Raw genomic sequence first — 23,344 nt, 5'->3', positions numbered from 1 at the left:
CACCATATGGGTAATAGTGGATAGACTTACCAAATTGGCTCACTTTTTGCCCATACGGATCAATTAATCTCTTGAATGTTTAGTAGATCTATACATCAGAGAGATTTTTCGGTTGCACAGAGTGGCAGTCTCCATCATATCGAATCAAGATCTATGATTTACTTCTCGGTTTTGGGGACAATTACAAAAAGCTTTAGGTACAAAGCTAAAACTGAGTACCGCTTTTCATCCCCAAACTGATGGACAATCCAAGAGGACCATACAGACTCTAGAAGATATATTGTGAGCCTGTATGCTGGATTGAAAGGGCAAATGAGATAAGCATGAGGTTTTGGCCTAATTCACTTACAATAACAGTTATCATGCGAGCATCGACATGGCTCCTTTTGAGGCTCTATACGAACGACCCTGTAGATCGCCCATGTATTAGGACAAAATTGGTGAGCGAGTTATGGAATCACCAATCATACTACAACACTATACCCAACAGGTCCAAATGATAAGAGATAGATTGCAGACAGCTCAGAGCCGACAAAAGAGTTATGCAGACCAAAGGCACAAGGAACTCACTTTTGAAGTGGGAGTTCAGGTCTTTGTGAAGGTGTTACCAACCAAAAGTGTTTTTTGATTTGGCAAGAAAGGAAAATTGAGTCCCAGATATGTGGGACCATTCGAGATTTTGGAACAGGTTGATGAAACAGCCTATCGAGTAGCTCTACCTCTCCAATATGCCCAAATTCATAATGTATTTCACATGTCTATACTGAGGAAGTATATTCAAGATCCATCCCATGTCATTCAGTACGAGGACATAGATATACGAGAAGAACTGACGATGAAAGAAAAGTTGGTGGAAATCAAGGAACAAAGTGAATGAGTGCTGAGATCCAAGACCATCCCTCTCATTAAGGTTAGATGGCAACATCATGGTATCAACGAAACCACATGGAAACATGAGGCCAGTATGCAAGAAAAGTACTCCAGTCTTTTTGAGTAGTCCTTGTATGAGAATTTCGAAGACAAAATTCTTTTTACGAAGAAATGATGTAATACCCATGAATTTTATCGGATAAATAAACTTGAAATTCATGTCCTTAACCTAGTACAAGGATAATTCTATCATTTTATTTGTTTATTCGTATTTGGATCTCAGATATTATGTTTGGATCCATAATAGTAGTCTGGATCCATGTATGTTAATTCAGATTCATAGTGTGAAGAAAACTTTGAATCCTTAGATCCGTATATTTTTTTAAAGGGTTTTATGAACACAACGGATCTTGGATCCATAATAAGTTAGTGGAGATCCACAATAATGTAATTGGATCCAAAGTAATTTAGTTTGGGTTTATATTCGAAAATTTAAATATTAATACTTTAAAATTTTAAAAGATGGATCTGGATAAGCCCACTCCTCACTCAAGACCTCTCTAATCCCCCATTCTCTCCCCAACCGACTCTCTTTCTTGCATCCCTTAAAACCCCCCCTCCACACTCTCTTTTTTGTTCTCTCTTTCTCTCTCACTCCCTCTTTCTTCCCCTCTTGGGCACGGTCTAGAGGAGAGACCCAGCATCGCGAGCACACGACAGCATAAGCAGGGATTCACGATTTTAAGGTAGGAGATATTATGATTTTTGTAGTGTACATGTTTCCAGAATGCAAGATATATAAACACACCTCCTCTACGTGAATTTGAGATTGCGCAAACGCGAAATCGCGTTCCTACATGTTTACGAGACACCAAACAAGAGGGTTTTCATATAATAATTTTGGAAATCCATATTAATCATTTGTTAGCATATTTTGGGGGTTATTGGATTCTGTGAAAGGAAAAAAAAAGAAAACAAATCGAACCGTGTTTTATAACTGGAAGCTCGGTTTGCATTTTTATAAAGGAGATTCTCCCACTATTTTATTTTCTCTTTGTGATTTTTTGTATAACCTAAGTTGTGTGTTTTGGTTATATATACATATTGGTTCTGCAAACATGCTCTACCCAAATCTTTTTTTTTTTTGGTAGGTATTGATTTTAGGGAAGCAATAGGGAAGCGCCGCTAGGTAAGGATACATCGTGGTAGAACGAGGATGTCAAATTAGCTATTAAGGTTAAAAGAGAGTGTTATAGAAATCTAAGTAAGAGTCGTGATAATGAGAATTTGGAGAAGTATATGATAGCAAAGAAGGAAGCTAAAAAAGTAGTTCGGAACGCAAGGGATAAGGTATATAAGGAGGTTTATGACAAGTTGGATACCAAAGAGGGCGAGAAGGATATTTATAGGCTTGCAAAGATGAGAGATAGGAAATCGAGGGATTTGGATATGGTTAGATGTATCAAAGATGAAACGCAAAAGGGTTTTAGTCAAAGATGAAGAGATTAAGGAGAGATGGAAAGATTATTTTGATAAGCTATTTAATGAAAGTCATGCTCAGGATCTGAGAGACTTCTCAATTCCTTTTCATGAGATGAATAGTGACTTCATGCGCAAGATTCAAAAGAAAGAAATTGCAAAGGCTTTGAAGAAAATGAAATCAAGAAGGGCAGTTGGCCCAGATGGTATTCCTATCGAGGCTTGGAAATGCTTGGGAGAAAAAGGTTTAGAATGGTTGACAAATCATTTTAGCAAGATTTGGTGGACAAATAAGATGCCTAATGAGTGGAGGAAGAGTACTTTGGTGCCTCTATATAAGAATAAGGGTGATATACAAGATTGCACAAACTATCGTGGTATAAAACTCATGAGTCATACTATGAAACTTTGGGAGAGGGTGATTGAGTCTAGGTTGAGGAAGGTTGTCATGATATCGGAGAATCAATTTGGTTTTATGCCTAGAAGATCAACTATGAAAGCTATACATCTTCTTAGACAACTTATTGAGAGAAATAGAGAGAGAAACAAAGATTTGCATATGGTTTTTATTGATTTGGAGAAGGCATACGATAGAGTACCTAGAGACGTTCTATGGTGGACAATGATGAAGAAAGGTGTTTCTCTCAAGTACATTAGTATAATTAAAGATATGTATGAAGGAGTAGTAACCAATGTCCGCACTTGTGGAGGGGTGACAATCAATTTTCCTATAACGGTTGGGTTACATCAAGGATCTGCTTTAAGCCCTTTCCTATTTGCTATATTGATAGATGATCTTACGAGACCAATTCAAGAAAATGTGTCATGGTGTATGTTGTTTGCTGATGATATTGTTTTGATTGATGAGTCTAGAACTGGGGTTAATGCTAAGTTAGAATTATGGAGACAGACATTGGAAGCAAGAGGTTTTAAGTTGAGTAAGAGTAAGACAGAATACATGGAATGTCGATTTAGTAAGCAACGAAGTAGTGAAGCTTGGTGAGCAAGAAATATCGGTGGATGATTGTTTCAAATATTTGAGATCTATCATTCAAAAGTATAGAGAAATTGATGGAAATGTAAATCATAGGATAAAGGTTGGGTGGATGAAATGGAAGAGTGCAACTGGAGTGTTGTGCGATCGTAGAATGCCATTGCGGTTGAAGAGAAAGTTTTATAGGATGACTATTAGGCCTGCTTTACTATATGATACGGAATGTTGGGCTGTCAATAGACATCATATTCAAAAAATGAGTGTAGCTGAGATGCGTATGCTGAGATGAATGTGTGGAAATACAATAAAAGATAAGATTTGGAACGAGTAAGAAGGTAGGTGTTGCACCCATTGAAAATAAGATGAGAAAGAATCGTTTACGGTGGTTTAGACATATTCGGCGAAGGCCTAATGATGCTCAAGTTAGAAGGATGGAGAAATGGGAAAATATATTAGTTAAAAGAGGTCGGGGTAGGCCTAGGAAGACATGGATGGAGGTGATAGGAAAGGATATGAATGCTTTGAACCTCACCGAGGACATGGCATTGGATAGAAATGATTGGAGAAGGATTCATGTCCAAGACCCAGAATGATTTTTTTTTTTTTGGTTCATATCGCCGACCCCAATTGTTTTGGGATGAAGGCGTAGTTGTTGTTGTTTGTTGTAGTATGGAAGCCCCTGATTAGTTTAATCTTGGGCTTGTAGGGTTCGGTGGGAGGTAAATATGTGTGAAATCAGAATGAGCAGTCAGGGTTCTGAGTATATTTGCGGTTAATTACATGTTGGATTATTCGGATGATAGGGGGGGTTTGTTTGGGTAATATCTGGATGTATGCTAAACTTGTTCAGACCGTGTTTTTTCTTTTCAGTTACGCATCATCTCTGGGTGACTGATAAACAGTCGGTGGTGCGAGTTTGCATTAGAACACATCATTGAACCTAGTGCACTGCCATTTGGTCTTCTGCGTATTTTGGCCTTGAAACTGTATCATATCCTGACCCCTTTTGGAAATTTTATTAAAGTTCTGGTATATGCAAATTTTGTTGGAAACGGTCTGAAACATTTAAAATTTCTGAATATGATGACATACGATCTGCGTGAGTGCCTTGATCATTTGTTGAGAACGTATCAATTGTATACTCTGCACACCGAAATTGTTCTAAACTGTAGCAGCAAAAGTGATCCCATTGCCATCTTTTATTTGTATTTTAACCAAAGATATATGCTAATGAAGTCTGTCAACATGCATTTCTACTAGCCTGCACTTATTATGTCCGACTAGAGTAGAAGTGTAACTATATTATACACAGAATAAATTGGATTAAACAGAAAGTGTTGCGTTGAGATTACTAAGAAAATAAGAATTTGTTTTTATCAAATGGAGCTATTTATGAATCTGGGTAAATGTGGTTGCTTATAGATATTTACGGATGTTAAATTTCTTCTTTTTGTGTACTTGAGTTTGGGAAAAAAAATTTGTATATGTCACACACACACACACACACACACACACACATATATATATATATATATATATATATATATATATATATATAAGAGATAGAGAGAGGGAGAGAGATCTGAAGCACCATATGATTGAAAGTTGAAACATGTTCCCACGAAAAACACAAAAAGAAGAGAAAACAAATGCGGCATTTTCAGATCACCAAATCTGCGATTATGGCCACAATCCAGACCAAATAATCTGTTACAATAAGCGCACCTGCAAGTGCACATACAAAACCGTTTGTATATTCTCAGTTGAGGATGATTACATGCATGTAGATAAAGATTCCAAGGCTTCAATACCTAAATTTTACAGTAGCTATCAAACGGACTGTTCTAGGTGCTAAGAAAATAGATTCTACAACATATAGCACTAGCTCAAAGATGGCAGTGTCAAGAATTTCATCAGAAAATATACAGATGCACTGATATTCAAGTTCCCGGTTCAAAAATAGCCCATTCCAATGCATTCAGGTCCGTCTCTGTTTAATCCCTCAAGAACTGCTGAAAGGAAAAAAAAACAGAATAATGATTTTTTCTGTTACTATCCAGTAATGTAGACAAGGCTTCAAGATACCAAGGATAGATAATAAAGTCTATAAACTTAAATGTGGCTGACCAAGACAATAACCACTGATACATTTCTAAAAAACAAAAAAAGAAAAATTCTAAGGCTACGGAATAAGTGAAGATGGTAAAAATGAGCCAACTGTCTCATAATTCTCAACTTACTTCTTTGCCAGATCTTTTGGCAAGGCAATATTTGTATCACATAGTGAGAGGTTAGATAGATGTGATGTTCGTAATTGCAGCAACTCCTGCCTGCTATACCTGATTCTCTCATCTATTTGACATTATCAAGTGTTAAGAATACAGCAATTTTCTCAAAAAATGTATAAAAAATACATACAAATGTAGATATCTATAAATGTTTGCATACCTCTGAACTCTTTTCGACCTTTTGGTTTCAATGTTAATGGATGTTTCCTTCTGGCTGAAAACCTAGACAAACCTAAAGCTCCAGGCAGTTGCAGTGAACCATCATGTCTATTTTGCTCTTCAGAGAGCTTATTGATAGCTTCATGCCTTACAGTTATCTGAGGATGGAATTTGCAAAATGTAGAAATACCTTCTTCTGTTAAAAGCCAGCATCCACTCAAATCCAGTGTATGAAGCGTCAGTGGTGGTGTAAAAGAAAGAATTCCAGCATCAGTCAACACTGCATTTCGAATACTAAGAACCTTCAGTTTGGGTATAGGCGATGTCATGTGGAGGGAAACATCCGAGAGGAAGTCACTGCTGAGGGATAGACAATTCAATTCCTTTAAGTCGGAAAGAGGGCCTAAAGCCAAGTCCCTAATTTGGGTACACTCTAAATCCAAACTTTCCAAGTGTTCAAGACCTTGAAGAGGTGTTAATGAGAATTTCACATCCTGTTCACCCTGGCGTACAAAACCTGTAATTTAAACATTAAAGGTAATGGAAGGAAATTAGATGTTTCAGTACCAGAGACTGGAAGTAGACTAGAACTAGATCGATTGGAATCCAGCCAACCCACATATTCAGGCTTAGTAAATGTCGTTCCTCTTGTGTCTTTACCAGCATACACAACCAAATGGGAATTGAATCAACTTATCCAATCACCCAAATGGAAGAGCAACATCATGTGCATGAGCACGTTTAGGCAGGTGCACACAGACACAAACAGAGACAGACAGAGAGAAGGAAAAAAGAACTCTCCAAGTTCCATTGAATTCCTCAAAAATAATAGCAATCAGGTTTTAAACTTTCATGTTAAGACAAAGTATGAACTCACTACCTTTAATGCTTGTGTTGCTCAAGTCGACCATACGGAGTGCAGGCATCATGCCAAGATAGAAAAGAACGAAATCATCAACATATGTGTGTGACATCGATAACGTATTCAGATTAGGGACTCTCCCTGCTAAAACAGCTACACCTGCAGTGGTGACTCTAGTATTACTAAGATTGAGATTTCTTAAACCTGCTCCAATCTCTGCAACTGGCTCTATCATGGTATTTGACATGTTGCTAGAACTTAGATCCAAATATGTCAGCTCTGTCATCTTGCTCAAGAAGCAAAAGTCATGAAAAGAAGAACAGGATATGTCCAAGAATTCAAGGTGCTCTGTATCCAAGCAAGAGAAACCTTCATGTGGGTTATTGAATATAGACCCCGCAATGATTAACCTTGATAAAGGTACTTTGGCTTCACAACTATCAAAAATGGAATCAATGGTACAGTTACTCAAGTTTAAGCATTTAAGAGATTTCAGATATGGCAATCTAGTAACTTTTGTCCATGCTAAATTAGTGAAACTCAACGTGGGGAAAACTTTAAGAATGGCAGCTCCTTTGTTGGATATTTTGCTTCCCCACAGATCGAGGTGCTCCAGCTTTGTCAATCCCTAAATCATAACATAAGTGTTAAGAGTTAAATTGGTTTAGGAAAATGTAGTAAGGATCTCTCTCTCTCTCTCTCTCATATGCGCATGTGCATGTACACACATAAGAGAATGGATGAAGATATAATCATGAATGGCCCATAATTTTTTGAACCTTATATGAAATAGAACCCCTCAACATTGTCAGGTAGAGATGTCAACAGATTGGATCTGGTTCGGATCCAGATAGGTTCTGATTTAAGGTGTTGGTACAGGGTTTGGTTTCGGGTTCCATCGGACCCATCATAAGAGAAACCATACATGGGTCCTATAAGGATTACATGTGTTAAGTTCAGAGTTACCGGAAGCTTCTTAGGTAGGTGGGAAGCGTGATTCCCGGAAACTCACTTTGGAAGCGCAATACTCCTCGCTTCCGAAACTTGATGGGAATCTCGATTCCCCCACGCTTTTTCTGTGCTTCCCACACACATCGTATATGTTTTCTATATGCTTTTCTCACGTCTTTTTCATGTATTTCATATCACACTTTCACTCACTTCCCATGTTCTTTCTCTAAATAGGTAACCATCATTGTTAGATTTTAACAAAAATTTAACTTTTACTGAAAAATCATGAAACATAAGAATAATCAATTTTATTTTAGGTTTTATTTGCTTCTTGTTGGATTCCTATTCAGTGACCATATTGCTTCATTTTTTATTTATATTTCGCTTTCAAATTGATACTTCGCTTCCCGCTTCCTATAAATTTCAAAATGCCTCGCTTCTCGCTTTTGCTTTCTGCTTCCGCTTCCTAGTTTGACAACCTTGGTTAAGTTGTACATGAATATATACATGTATTTTCATACATATATATTTTTTGCTCATATTGTACACACACACACACACACACACACACACACACACACACACATATATATATATAATGATGTAATAGGTAAATACTTATTAGAGGTATTTTGATCATTTCACTCCTTGTAATAGGATGTGCCCATTAGGGACACATTAGTACTTTTACTTTATTATTTTCTTTTTTGTCCTTTTTGTTTTTATAGAAACTACTTGGTCAAATACCAAATAGAGTTGTTGGGTTATTTTTTGACTAGTCAGCATAGAGTTGACTAGTCAATAGAGCTGTTGGAACAGTCCAACAACTATATTAAGGTCTTCCTCTCTCTTGTATGTGTATAAATACGGCTTTTATCCCCATTCATTTCTTAATGCTTCTCTTAAGCATTCATGCCCAATAAAATATATATTTTTTATGTTTTTGTGTTCCTCTTTTAAATTCCTTGATGTCTTGAATGCACGTAGTGTTTGTATAGTGCCTTTGTGCTCTTGTATTGTCCCTTAGTTTGACTTATGTATGTGCATGTGCATTTTGTATTTATGATCTTGTTAGCCCTTAGAGACCCTTGTTTGTATTTCCACATATTTCAGTACATGATATCAGAGCTAAGAAATCTTTTCTTGCCTCTTTTGGGTTTTGAGATTCTTTGGTTCAAGTTCATGCTTCGTGAATGTTCATGATCATTGTGTGGCTTAGATTCAAGAAAAATCTTGACCTGGTATGTATTTTAAATCTTTAGTGTTACTTGAGTTATCTATCTCATGAATTATGCATGAGAAAGCACTCATTTTTCTTATGTTTGAAAAACTAATTTGTTATTTAAAAAAAAAACTAAAATCTTTATAAGCTTTTCAAAATTATTATTGGATTTATTCTTATTAAATGTTTGATAAGGTTTATAAAATTTATTTGATCTTGCAAAATTATATATATATGCTTTTATGAGATCTAGTTTGAATCTTAGATTTTCTTGAAGTTATTTTATATGTACGTATATGATCTAGTATTCTTAAGCATGTGTTGTTGGCATTTAGATGCTTTATTCGAACACCTCATGGTTATAAATGTCAAATCATGTTTGTATTTATCGTTATATTGAAATTTGTTTGTTTTTGAAAATTTATCAAATATTTTAAATAATTTACAATATTTATTTTAAAATGGTTTGGTGTGTCATTCACAAATATGACTTTATGAGATTTTGCTTAACTTTTGTTTGAATTTTTCTTTTTCTTTTTTTTGATGTATTAGTTTATGAAATATTAAAAATTATATGTGGTTAGGATCTTAGTGATCATGGATATCCTGCTATTTTTGAAATTTGAATAAATGTTTTTTATATTGATATATGATCCTTATGTATAAGGTATTGAGCATGAATTCTTCTTATGGGAGTTATTCACTTTTATGAATGTCTTTTTAAAAGCATTAAAAATAGTTATGCTATTGTGTTGTTTCTTAGTCTCATGGTTCTTTAATGAACATTATCTTGCATGTCTTTGCATGGTATTTAAGTATTATGATTTTTGCATACTTGGTATTAATAAAATATTAATTTGAAAATTATGAGAACTTTCCCATTTGTGGATTTTGTGAAAAGTGTTCCTTAGAGAACATTTTTGTGTTTGTCCAATTTTTGTGGATTTTTTGGTAACGTTGAAGGCTTCCATATCTTCACTTGTTAGTAATGAAAACTTTTAAATTGTGTTCTTTAGTGAGTGCCCTTAGTGACCTTTGTGATCATCCCTTGTGGATAATTATGTCACGTATCATATATTACTTCTCATATATATCTTGCATTAGAGTAATCCATCACTTCATGTATGCTCTGGGTTTCCTATGGTTCTTTAAAAATCTCTATATATGTTTTGGCCCTCTTTAATATTGTATGTCATTAGTGTCACATAGTAGACTTATAATATAGATTGAGCTATATCTCTATAAAGCTTGCTTATATTGACCATGCATACGATCGCATCAATTGACATCTTGTTGTGCATATAATTGCACTATATTCATTCTAGATTTTTCATCTACCATTATTGGATTTGATTTGAAACTTCGTTTTTCGGTTCTTATATATATTAACCCCCATATTTGAAAATTGATTTTCATGTGCTTGTATCGCCTTTTTATGAAATTTGTTTTGTCCATAACAGATTTTTATATGATGCATCATTTCTTTTTAGTATTGTTGTTATTGGGTAAGGGTTAGCCATTGATGTGAGTTATGTGTGCACTTTACGTCATCTTATCAGTGACGTGTTGTCACTTATCTTGGGTCTGATTGATAGTTGATTGGCATCTGGATCGATGTTGACTTTGATTATAATAGAGATGTTTATTGGGGTGAGTTGTGTGCACCTCATTTTTTGTCAGTTTAGATTGTTTTGGTTCTATGAGTGCGTTATATCACTCATTTATTTATTTGGTCATTATTATTATGTTGGATGCTTATAATTATATTTAACTTTGATGGCTATCTATTTTTGAAACCATGGTATTTCGAAAGATTGTTAAAATTGATATCTTTATTCTTTTTGGTGACATTAGTTTGTATTTATTACAAGCTTCCTTACCTCGTGAGTTTTCTCCTATTATTCCTCTTATTTAAGTGTCATTTTATGTAGACAAGAGATGTTTTCTAAATGTGGTGAGTTATGTGAACCCATTGGTTATTCACACTTTTTGTGTATTTGTTTTCTGTCCATATATGACATTGTGATTATACTCTTGTTCTAGTAGTTGATACACTTGTTTAAGTGTCATTTTATGTAGACAAAAGACGATGGTTATTCACACTTTTTGTGTATTTTTAGCCCATTAGTGGCATTATGATTATGTTCTTATTTTAGTAGTTGATACACTTGTTTAAGTATCATTTTATGTAGACAAGAGATATTCGTTATTTACACTTTTTGTGTATTTTTTAGCCTATTAGTAGCATTGTGAATATACTCTTGTTCTAGTAGCTTATAACCTTGATTTTTGAGGTTCGAAGGTCTAGTGAGGTGATTACTTGTAGTGGTCGAATTATTGTTGAGATTTGTAAATATCATTTCTTTTGTTAGGTGGGATTTTTAAAATTTCTTCATAAAATTTTTAAACTTTTTCTACTTGTATGGAAAAATGTTTATTTCATCAATAATATAAATATATTAAGATTGATATTTGGTCCTTTGTGCTTAAGCCCATTCTAGGTTGTGTGAATGAATCCTAATGGGTTGTGATTTATGAGATTGCTCTCCTTCATTGTTATGTGCATTAAATATGCTTTAATTGCATGTTGTATATATATGTATTTCATATTAATTATCTTGTTCACATTGTTGTATGCAAGAATTTAATTATCTCTTCTTTTCTTGAGGGCGCTTTTGAATTGTTATATTTTATATGCATGTTGTCAATGATGATTTGTTATTTCATTTGAAATGCTTTTCTAAAAATTCTTGGGATATTATTTATGCATAATTTTTTCTCTTGATGATTTATATGTCTTATAGTGATCAAATTCTCTTATGATCAATATTTATGTTTTTCTTGAAAAAAAATATTTGATTTTGGGTTTATGATTTGATTTCATAAAATTTTATCCTTGAAGTATGCTCTTCTTATCTTTCTTAATGATTATCTAATGTTTCTCTTATTTAAAAATATATTTGTTTTAAAAACTTTATAACTATTGGGTTATGATATTTTTCTTTTTGTAGTTGGAACCTTTATTTTGTTCTCTCTGCAGGCTCTTAAAGATGTGATGGATTAATAAAGGAATATCTTTGATGCATCATATCATGAAGATGGAGATAGCCGATGAAGGCGTTTGGGAACGATCAAAATGAAGACATTCAAAGACTTGTATATGCAAAATTCTCTGATGTGACATAAAGATGGAGACTTTCAATGAAGACACTTGAAGACTTTGATCCTTTATATTGATTCTTTTTGTATTTTCAAACTTTCGGTATATCACACCATAAGTTTGAGGGAGAGTGTTAAATTCTAAATGTATATATACGTATTTTCATACATATATATTTTTGGTTTATATTGTACATATATATATATTATTTATAATGATATAATATGTAAATACCCATTAAAGGTATTTTGATCATTTCAGTCCTTGTAATAGGATGTACTCATTAGGGTCACATTAGTACTTCTACTTTATTTTTTCTTTTTGTCATTTTCTATTTTTATAGAGACTATTTGGTCAAATACCAAATAGAATTGTTGGGTTATTTTTTGACTAGTCAACATAGAGTTGACTAGTCAATAGAGTTGTAGATCTATTGAGGTCTTCCTCTCTCTTGTATGTGTATAAATAAGGGCTTTTATCCTCTTTCATTTCTTAATGTTTCTCTTAAGCATTCATGCTCAATAAAATATATTTCTTATGTTCTTGTGTTCCTCTTTTAAATTCCTTGATGTCTTGAATGCACTTCCTTTGTGCTCTTGTATTGTCCCTTAGTTGGACTTGTGTATGTGCACGTGCATTTTGTGTTTATGATCTTGTTAGTCCTTAGAGGCCCTTGTTTTGTATTTCCGCATATTTCATTACAACATGAACCAGACCCAGACCCAGACCATACTCAATAAAATAATATTTTTTATCTTTCTATATTGAAAAATTGCAGATCTTAATTAGAACTCTGGTCAGGCCCTGGTCTAGTATGAAATTTCACAAACCATACCCAACTCCATATATTAATCGGACCCTTTGAGTCCGACCTGGATTCTAATTGAACCTCTTTCTTTATCACCAAACCCTGTGCCTATAGGGTTTGGTACGGGTTGGGTCTGGGTCAAACCCGACCCGTTGACACGCCTACTCAGAGGTGTGATATCCTGCACAAGCCACAAACTGCTGATCACAGTTTGGCTTGAGGATAATGGCAGCCAAACAGGAACACCACACTATCTCATGATAATGAATTAATGATATATTATGATGAAAAGAACAATGAGGCACATGTTTTTAGTCTTTAAAAACAAAAAGTCAGGACAGAATATCTATGCCAACTTGACATCAAGACTGTAAGAGCCAGACTGAATAACTGCATAATAACACAAAATGATAAGAGGCACCATTTTGATGATAAGACATGATCGGTGGAGCATGTATATGCTGAGCAATAATGTCACAGAGACCTCATCTAACATTTTCTACCATGGTTTTGCAGATAAGGGAATACACAACTTTTATTGAAAGTCATCAAAATCAGTCCCATTGATAGAGTTTTTTATTGAACTCCACTGCAGTATAACCAAGAAATTAGCTAGAAAAAACAGATACAGAGAAAGGGAGAAGGTACACATCATAAAGATATGGCCATTTACAAAAATGGAAGTCTTATTAGGGCACCATAGAAGACAGAATTACTATGTACCATTTTGAAGTAAAAAGAAAAAAGGTGGGAAACCTACCTGCAATGAAGCAAGTGATGCATCGGTAACTGGCAAACCTCCTAAGTCCAGGAAGGTAAGGTCTACAAGAGAAGAGAGGCACGTGATTCCAGCCGCACTGACACCAGTTTCTGAGAGGCTTAATTTTCTTAAGTTCAGTACGTATGTGAGATGCTGAATTCCAGCATCGTTAATCTTTGGGCATCTTGACAGATCCAGCTCTTTTAGACAAGTCATACCTAAAAGCAGTAAAAGTGAGAATAATTATAATGATGACAGCCATCAATACTAATGAAGGTGATAGCAAACAAACAGACCCATCAAGAGGCAGCCGTGATTCACTCATATACCAGATTCTTCATGCTCATGCAAAAAACTTGTAAGCAAAGATGGCCCCTAGTTCTCAAGCATGGACTTTCTTCTTTTTTTATGATGAGGAACCCTCGCCGAAGCGAGGAAAACCCCAGGTGGGGCCCCACAACCACCCCGCCTTACGTGGCCCACCTCTGAAAGCTATAGACACACTCGTGTGCCAGCAGGTTTTGATCCGGTGCCTTCATCTCAGCACCCTCACAACCACCCTGCTGGCCATGCGGGCGACCCCGCGGTAGTTTCTCAAGCATGGATATGCACGAGCCAAAGTGTGGCTTATGACATGTATCCAGCTAGGCTACACATCAGCATTCACAATTACGAACAATCTAGTTGGTAACGACTCTGTCAACTTTTGTGTAGGTCAGCAGGTAGCTGTCCCAATTCTCCTTTCATCCAACTCATTAGATACCCATACAGAATAAAAAGTTCTCAATCTATTTTTAAAAGCTGCATCCAGCTTGAGCTCACATAGCCGCTCCAGCATAGGCTGATAGGCTTTACTTTCTCATGCATCATAGTTGATATCAACTCTAGTATCAGACTTCCAATTGAGAGCACCTAGTCAATCTTTAGCAGCCAAAAAACAATGCTCAGCTAGGCCGGTTTATAGTTGCTACAATGCATAAGAACTTGACTAATACAAAAAACTTCAAAAACAGTCCCCCTGCATCGCATAATATCAAATAAGCAATGAAAACTTGCAGACCGCACATCATTGATCAGACCAAAAGGGACCTCTGCAAGGAGCCCAAAGGCATTTACAGAATGTGCACCTTGCACGTGCATCAAAACAAGGATTTACAGGATTTGGAATTACATCAAAAGTTTGAAGAAAATTTTGTCAGAATTTATATTATTATGTTGTTAATGCCACTTCAAACATCCATTTATAAGTGTATATATATATATAGGCTTATCTTTGCTATTGTCAACACTATCATACTATTGTGTTGACAACATAGTTGCCAGAACGTAAGGGAATTAGAATCGGGAAGCGGTCCATCCAAATTTTTTGAGGATTCGAGATGCAGGAAGAAAATAGGAAGTGGTAGGAGGAATCGTTCAGGAAGCATATAATAAATTATGAGAAATAATGATAAAAAAATGGATGTAAGAAGCTAACTTTTAAAGAATGAAGTTCTTTGAAGAAAAAATATATAAAAATGAATAATTAAGAAATGACATCCACAATTGACAATTATATCCAAGGTTTTCTGTATCGTACCATATAAATTATGAGCAATAATGATAAAAAGATGGATGTAAGAAACTAACTTTTAAAGAATGAAATTCTTTGAAGAAAAAATATCTCAAAATGAATAATTAAGAAATGACATCCACAATTGACAATTATATCCAAGGTTGTCTTTATCGTACGATAAGGTATGATAGGTATCATTACTATGAAGAAAATCAATACGATATGCATCGTATCTGCATCATATATATCGTACGATAAAGGCTTGTATCATATCATACAATACAGGGCATATCGTACGATATAGGTGTAACCTATGTCACACGGACTTGGCTAGGGGGTCAACGCACCCGCGTCGACACGCCCGGACACGGGTGCGGCTTCAGACACGGGGCGGACACGGTCAGCCAAGTGTCAGACTCGGTCAATGCACTGGGGCCAAGTCCGTCCACATTTTGGACTCGGTCAACTTTGATCGAGTCTATTTTTGTCCATTTTTTAGGGCAAAAAATTTAAAAATTTGATTTTTTTATATTTTTTTTAATATATATATAGCATATGAAATGGGTTGTGAAATGAGCTTTATCATGAAGTTCAATGTACACCCTTATGCTTTATCATGAAGTTCAATCCTTATTTGATTCTAATTATTCTACTATAACATATTCAATAGTATGCCACTATAAAATCTTCTTAAAATGGCACGTTGGTCCTCAAGGATGCAGTAGCCATTTATTCTGCTATTTGTTCCTTATGTTTTCTGAATTCGTGAGTGTGCATGCTTTTAAAAATCAATTTGAAATTGCTCAATGTGTATAGGAAACTTTTTTTAAAAAATAATATATAATAAAATCTTCTTATTATTGTTATATATATATATATATTTTAAAAATATACATACATATATATAGACGTGTCCCCGTGTCCAAATTTTTTGGAAATTGCTCTGCACCCGTGTCGCACCCACACCCGCACCCATGTGACATAGGGTGTAACGTACTTAAAAAAGGGTCAGAACCGTATTTTTTTCATTTTTTGGATATTAAAGACCTTTTGAGGGCCGACTCTCTCATTTGTGTATAGGCCATTAGAGAGGTATTCATGCACCTTAGGACTCGTGAGAGAGATTTGAGCGTCGATCTGTGAGCAAGGGAAAGGGCTTTTGCGATTTTATCAAGAGTGCATTCTCACTATTTTTTCAGTCAAGAAAGTGGGTTAAGGTAAAAAAACCTTGTTTTTTGCTTCTTATTGAGCTTTTTTGGAGGAAGATGGCATTAAATGATCCGACATGGCAATGGACTAATGGAACACTCGAATAATGAGTGAAAAACAGTTAAAAATCGAGTGCAACTATTGTTCATTGTTATTTCGGGTGGTATCTCTCAATTGAAGCATCATTTAGCTCAAACACATCTAAATGTTGTGGCCTGGGCATGAAGGACTTTGCTGGTTGTCGTAAAATGGCAATGCTAGCAATTACTTACTATTTTGAAAGAAAAAAGACAAGAAAAAGAAATGAGTGAGTGAGGCAAAAATGGGGTATGTGCAACTCTCGGAGGACGAAGATGAGATACCTACTTTTGATCCTATAGCCCCTAGTGTAACATCAGAAGTAGAAAGTTTTACAGTGAAGGAAAAATGTGTGGCTGGTGCTAATAGTAGTATCACGGGCACAAAAAAAGAGGAAGAGAAAGAAGAATATGAGAGAGTTTTTCGAGAGGATGTAGAGCTAGAGGTTCTATCAGGAGTTTTTTTCCCTCTTAGGACTACCCTGAGGAGCAACCCAACATTTGTACTGCTATGACTCCTCAGCATTTAGTCGAACAGGCAAATGTCGCAGTTGGATGGTTTTATGATGCTTACACTCCTTTCATTGTGGCAAATTCATTTCACTTTCAGGTCATGGCAGATGTCATAACCAGTATTGGGCCTGGATACAAGATGACTTCATATCATACTTTGAGAGAAAATATTTTATATGCTAATGTTAATGAAGTGGAGGCTTATTATGATGAGACGAGACAATCATGGAAAGAGACTAGGTGTAGCATCATGGGAGATGGGTGGACAGATAGAAAGTCGATGACTTTGATAAATTTTCTTGTTTATTGCCCGAAAGGAACCATATTTTTAAAATCAATTGATTTGTCTGATTCGCCCAAGACAACAGATGTATTGCTGAGAGTTTTTGAACATGTTGTGGAAGAGGTTCAACCTCAAAACATTATACAGTTCATTACTGATAATGCAGCGAATTATAGGGCAGCAGGTAAACAACTAACAGAAAATTATAAGTTATTCTTTTGGAGCCCATGTACTACCCATTGCATAGACCCCATGCTTAAGGACATTGGCAGCATGGATGAGATACGACATACATTTCAATGATGCCAAGAAATTACAAAATTTATTTATAATCATGCATGAGTTTTGAGCTTAATGAGGAAGTACACTAATGGTGTTGAGTTGATTTGTAGCGCAGTTACTAGATTTGCTATGAATTTTTTGACAGTGCAGTGTCTTGTAAAGAATAAAAGTACACTTAAAAAAATGGTTTCTTCAAATGAGTGGAATGCATATTCACATTCACAAAAAAGAAAGCCAAAATAAACTATAGTATTGTATTTAGAAGTGAATTTTGGGATTAATGCGCTAAGTTGTTGAGAATAAGTATACCTTTGGTGAAGGTGCTTTAATTGGTTGACAACAAAGACAGACCAACTATAGGTTATCTCTATGAGGCTATAGATAAGGCAAAAAAAGTCATTAGATATAATTTAAATAAAAAAAATTATTTGCCTATATGAAACATCATTGACCATAGGTGGACTGGGCAACTTCATCAACCTCTTCATGTTACATCGTACTATTTAAATCATGCATTTAGATACTCTCCTACATTTAAGATGGACAATGAAGTCAACAAGGGTCTCTTGGATTGCATTGAAAGGTTGAACCCTTATTATGACATTCAAGATCAAATTCATAAGAAAATAAAAAATTACGACAATACATTGTATGATATGGGAAGACCTGCATCAGTGTGAAACCGTATCACGATGCAACCAGGTAATTTATTTGTCTATTTCAATTTTAATTTTATATTGTTATTTAGTTATGATGCTTTGTATGATTATATGATTTGTATCAATTATTGCCTTATTGATTTCACATTCTTTTGTTTTTTTCAAACAAGTGGTGGACTAAGTTTGGAAGTGATGTTTCAAACCTAAGAGATTGTGTTATTCGCATCCTAAGTCAAACATGTTGTGCAAGTGGATGCGAAAGAAATTGGAGTGTCTTTAAGCATATTCATACAAAGCGAAGAAACAAATTAGAGCACAAAAGGCTCAATGACCTCGTGTACGTTCGCTACAACCTATGACTAAGGCAAAGGTAACTTTAAAATTATAAAGTTTATTTATCATATTCATGTGTTATTTAATGTTTTTTTATGCGTACAAAACTCAACTAATTTTAAATTTTCATGTTATCTTTTTAGGAAAATACAAAAGCTGACATAAAAAAGTCACAAAGAACAGTTTGATCCCATCAGTTTAGAGAACTTTGATGCATTGGATGAATGGGTTCAAGAAGAAGGAGACCTGCTGAATGAAGAGGACATTCAGTGGATAAACATAAAGGGAGCTCATAACGTAGATGATAAAGACCCCTCGTATATTGGAGATTATTTGAATGTCGAAGGAGGAGGAGGAGAAGAAGAAGAAGAAGAAGATGATGATGATGATGATTAATGGTATACTTCTTAAAAACTTGGTTATGTATTGTAATTTGTAATTGTTAAGTATTCATGAACTTGTTTTTTTTTTTTGCTTTTTGTTGAATCTTGTGGCATGTTCTTACTTCTTAATTGAAGATATTAATATTGCTCCTATGAGATTTGATAATTGATGATGTGTTATGTAGCTCATAGAGACATAAATGCTTTACGTGTAATTTTATGGTTGCATTTTGAGCATTTCTATCATTGTTTTGTGTGATGATTTTTTAGATTTTTTGTTAAATTTTTCTTATTTTTTATGATTTTTTTAGAATTTTTATTTTTTTTTTCAAAAATTACGATTGTTTCCAATATAATATGATACGATATGTATCTTATTTTGGGCCCGAAAGATACAGGTTACTATACGGTACATACAACCTTGATTATATCATCTTATTAAAAAAACTACCTAAAAACATTTAATAGGATAACTAAATAACACATACAATCAATAAAAATGCAAAACCTTTAAAAACTACAAGTTCATGAGTTTATTTTGGAGTTTGGATACAAAAACATTGATATAATAATTTTTTTTTCAGCAACCGATGTGTAATTCATCACACATATTACAATTCTAAGACACTTCAACTAAACCTAACAATATAATCAATTATTATATGATACCTTTAAACAATAAGAAATGTACAAGAAATATATATATATATATATATATATATATATATATATATATATATAAGTGTGTGTGTCTTAACAAAACAAATGTCTAACAACATATAGCTAATTATGTATTGTTGATGATTTAATATTAATGTAGGTATGAATATAGTAATTGTAATATAATAAAGCTGTATAAAAGATACATAAAAGCTACTGAGTTGTTATGCAAAAAGTAATACAAATTAGGCTGATAATTTATTTCTCCTCTGTAGCTATATTATGAAACAAAGAACAGTTGCAATTAAGAGAGTACAACAGTCAAACATGCATACCGAAAAACATATCAAACTAGATAGGTAATTCAAAAAATAAAAGGAACTGTTTTTTCAATCAAAACCATAACACTAAAGTCAAAAGTCATGTGCATTTATATTCTATATACTATGTAAATTTGTGCATTTATTTAAGATAAACAAGAGAAAAAGAGGGGGCTTGTGGCTGCATTAGACAAAATCACACTACAAATGGTGAGAAACTACAATCCCTATATACGAGGAATTCAATTCCTCAACTTGGGAATTATAATTCCAATGAAAATAAAAACTCAGCCATGAGAATCGGGATTCCCTTGTTATGGAATCGTGATTCCCACGCATAAAAAGCATGATTCCACACTGCTTCCAGTTCCCGCTTCCTGGGAATCGTGATTCCCACTTTATAGTAGCGCTGCCGGTAACTATGGTCGACAATGGGTTGTTTACTAGGAAACATGCATTGGACCTAATTGATTTGATGTGAAACTAGATTTCTTTTTTGGTATGGAATTTGGTTGCATTGTGAACCATTAATTTTCAGATTTCTTTAAAACTCTATAAAACAACAAAATCTCTGGATTTAATATATGTACCCCACTAAAAACAATTACATCTGTAAGTGAAAGCCTAAAAATTGAGAGTGCGCAAGAATAATCAAGTTTGTGAAAATTATCAATTGAGTGTATGAACTGAATTGTGATTTATCTTTGAAATCCTTGTTGCTTGCAATTTAATATTTGTTACTAGTCATAACCAAGCCTTGTGAGAGTGATTTTTCTATTCACTGTTCATACTTATGCACAACAGTGTTATCAATGGTAACAAAGATACACACTGAATATCAAAATATCAATACGCAAGACAGTAGAAAATTTGGCCCTATTGGTACTACCATACTACTTAGGAAAAAGTGATAGTGGCTAGTGTTTTCACTCAAGTTTTGACCTTCTAGATGTGTTTATAATTCTTTTCTACCAGAAAACAGGCTTTGGATCAAACATTTCAAGGAAAACCTGATTTTTTTAAGTACTGGACCTACTGGTGGAATATGTGTGGTTGCTTTTCAAAATTTTCAAATACCTGTCTAAAAAGGAAAATTTTCCTAATTCAGTACATGTTTTCCACCAGACAAACTGTAGATATCACACTTGGGTTTGATACTTTGATATCCAAAACATGCCATAGAATATGACAAAATTAATAGGATATACTAGATGGAATGCCACTATTAATAGTACCAAATATATTCTTAGTTCTTACACTCTCTAGCAGAAAGAAATGAGCGTGAGCTTTATCTGCTCAATGTGATCCCATGGAGGTGTCTAGCAGAAAGAAATGGGTGTGAGCTTTATCCGCTCAATGTGAACCCAAGGATGTGTCCAACATGGTTTTTTCTTTTCTTAGGAATTGCATACTGGATCTAGTGTTGGTAACTTAAAAACATAGTTTTTTAGATCATGGAATTTTGGTGAATTAAGGACCATTGATTTTTTGATCTCCCAAAGAACTTGCTTACACAATACCATCAGATGATCCAGAACATGCACAATATACATACAATAAATCTGATGTTGCACGTACCAGTGAAACTCCATAGGGAGGAATTATTGATACCCTTGCAATCAGCAAGGTTCAAAGCACGCAAGGACCGATATGCACCCAAGTAAGCCGTCCATTCCGCATCGACAAAGCTCTTACCTTTCAAATCAATCTCCTCGACGGAATACCGGAAAACTCTGAGGAAAAAAAGAAAACCCAAGAATGCGAAAATCCTCAGAATAAACTCGTATCGCTAATTAACTACGAAAGCAGATCTTCTGTTCTTAGCGCCCATCTCTAAAAATCAAGACACCCCTCAAAATCTTTCGCTGAAGTTCTAAATAAAAGGATCAGAAGATACCCTCAAGGCCTCAACAGCCCAAAAGAAGAAAAATAAAAATAAAAGAAAGGAAAGAGAATTCAGCAGCGAAAGTTGGCAGATCAGAAATCAATTTGGGATGAGTTAACTATAAGAGACTTAAAAAAATGCACGAAAGGATGAATTTCACGTGTGCCGGGTTGAAAAATCTACAGATCGATTATCAATATCTGATGGGCAATGAAGAGAGGGCAACTTGATATTGGTAAAAATTACTTTTTTCAAACCATTCAGATTTCTCAGTCGCTAAGCAAGAAAGAATTTCTCAACTTTCTCCGCAAAAAAACTATTCGGAAACAACCTTATTATTGACTGAAACGAGAGAATGAAGAAGAAGAAGAAGAATAAAAAGAAAAAGAAAAAGGGGACACACTCGAGGAGAGAGGGAGAGATAAGTTGGTGGTTGAGGAGTCGACGGAAGAGGGCGTGAGCCAGATGGGTGGGGAGCAACTGGAGCGTCCTCCGCTGGCGCCTCCACGCCTCCACCGCATCGTCGCTGCTGCAGGCGGCCTCGACGCACATCCCCACCAGACCTCTGATGCCTTCGCTCCCCTCCGCCGCCATCTCCTCCCCCTCCTCCTCTTCCCTGCCTCTGTTTTATCCAGCCCTTTAGCCACAAAATCTGCAGACTCGCAAGGTACGACAATTTCTGTGGAAAGCAGGTAGCAGGGCACCAAATGTTTTAAATTTCTTATTCAATAATTCCTTTTGACATCTAGCATTATTATTAAAACTGACACAAAGAGCGCGGACACGAGGACGTGTGAGGCGGGTTCGACTCACAAGTTTAACATTTTTTTCTTTTCAGAAGCACACGAGGACACGAAATTTTTAATTTTTTAATCAATAAAAAACTATTTTTTTATAATTTTACGCTAAAATGCATTTTTTGTTAAAATAAAACTTTAAAACAATATTAAAATATTATCTATACATGTCCGCATCCGTGTTTGTGTCAAAGCGTGTCCGCTCATGTCCATGACAGTATTGTTTTATTTATTGAAATAATATAAAAATTAAAATTGCTCAAAGATTTAAAATAATAGTTGTATGTATCAATGTTTATTTAGCGTGTCCGAGTGTATCACTGACCGTATCCCTGTGACTAAGTGCAATATGTGCACCTACAAGTAGGGGTGTCAACCGGTCAAGTTTACCCGAACCAAACCCTGTAAGGTTCCGAGTATGGAGATAAAATAAGAAGACCGGATTAAGACTTGGGTCCGATTAATAATACATGGAGCCAGGTATAGTTTGTGAAATTTTATACCAGACCTGGGCCCAACCCGAGGAACCATTAAAACCCAAAAAATTTCAATGCAAAAATGATAAAAAATATTAATTTACGGGGTATAGCTTGGGTATGGTTGGTGTAGTTTTTATCGGATCTGAGTATGGTTTCTCTTATGGTAAGTCCAATCAAACCCGGTTGGATTTTAATATACTTGTGACAGGGATACTGGCACGAACTTGACATGCGATAGAAATTTGAGAAATAAGTTGAAAATTTTATTTCAAGATAGGCACGAGGATACGGACTTTCTTAATTTTTAGACAATAAAAATTATATTTTGATATCTTCATATATAAAATACTTAAATA

At 34.8% G+C, this 23,344-nt stretch overlaps 1 protein-coding gene across 2 annotated transcripts; it reads right to left on the bottom strand.

The window, feature by feature from the left end:
• Nucleotides 1–5,024: 5,024 nt before the first annotated feature.
• LOC149814581 (Leucine-rich repeat (LRR) family protein) lies at nt 5,025–22,361 on the bottom strand. 2 transcript variants are annotated; one of them, XM_089988855.1, is made up of 7 exons: nt 22,116–22,361; nt 21,406–21,560; nt 13,554–13,771; nt 6,671–7,280; nt 5,792–6,307; nt 5,584–5,695; nt 5,025–5,355 (listed from the first exon to the last, which is right to left on the bottom strand). In XM_089988855.1, the coding sequence occupies exons 1-7, from the start codon at nt 22,304–22,306 to the stop codon at nt 5,346–5,348; spliced, it is 1,812 nt and encodes a 603-aa protein (XP_089844981.1). In that variant the 5' UTR covers nt 22,307–22,361; the 3' UTR covers nt 5,025–5,345. The 2 variants fall into 2 exon arrangements, with proteins under 2 accessions (XP_089844981.1, XP_089844982.1); XM_089988856.1 differs by having other exon boundaries at nt 5,025–5,352.
• Nucleotides 22,362–23,344: the final 983 nt, after the last annotated feature.

The sequence above is a fragment of the Nuphar pumila genome, chromosome 15 (assembly GCF_984573655.1).
Source record: "Nuphar pumila chromosome 15, dmNupPumi1.hap1.1, whole genome shotgun sequence".
In the NCBI taxonomy this organism is placed as follows: Eukaryota; Viridiplantae; Streptophyta; class Magnoliopsida; order Nymphaeales; family Nymphaeaceae; genus Nuphar; species Nuphar pumila.
This window is presented reverse-complemented; position numbering and strand designations above follow the sequence as displayed.

Excerpts from the sequence above, each read along its gene's own strand:
- LOC149814581 (XM_089988855.1), bottom strand. The coding sequence starts at position 22,306 with ATGGCGGCGGAGGGGAGCGAAGGCATCAGAGGTCTGGTGGGGATGTGC. Across the intron at positions 6,308-6,670 it reads GAGCAACACAAGCATTAAAG|GTTTTGTACGCCAGGGTGAA; the intron begins GTAGTGAGTTCA and ends TTTAAATTACAG. Across the intron at positions 5,696-5,791 it reads AGGTCGAAAAGAGTTCAGAG|ATGAGAGAATCAGGTATAGC; the intron begins GTATGCAAACAT and ends AATGTCAAATAG.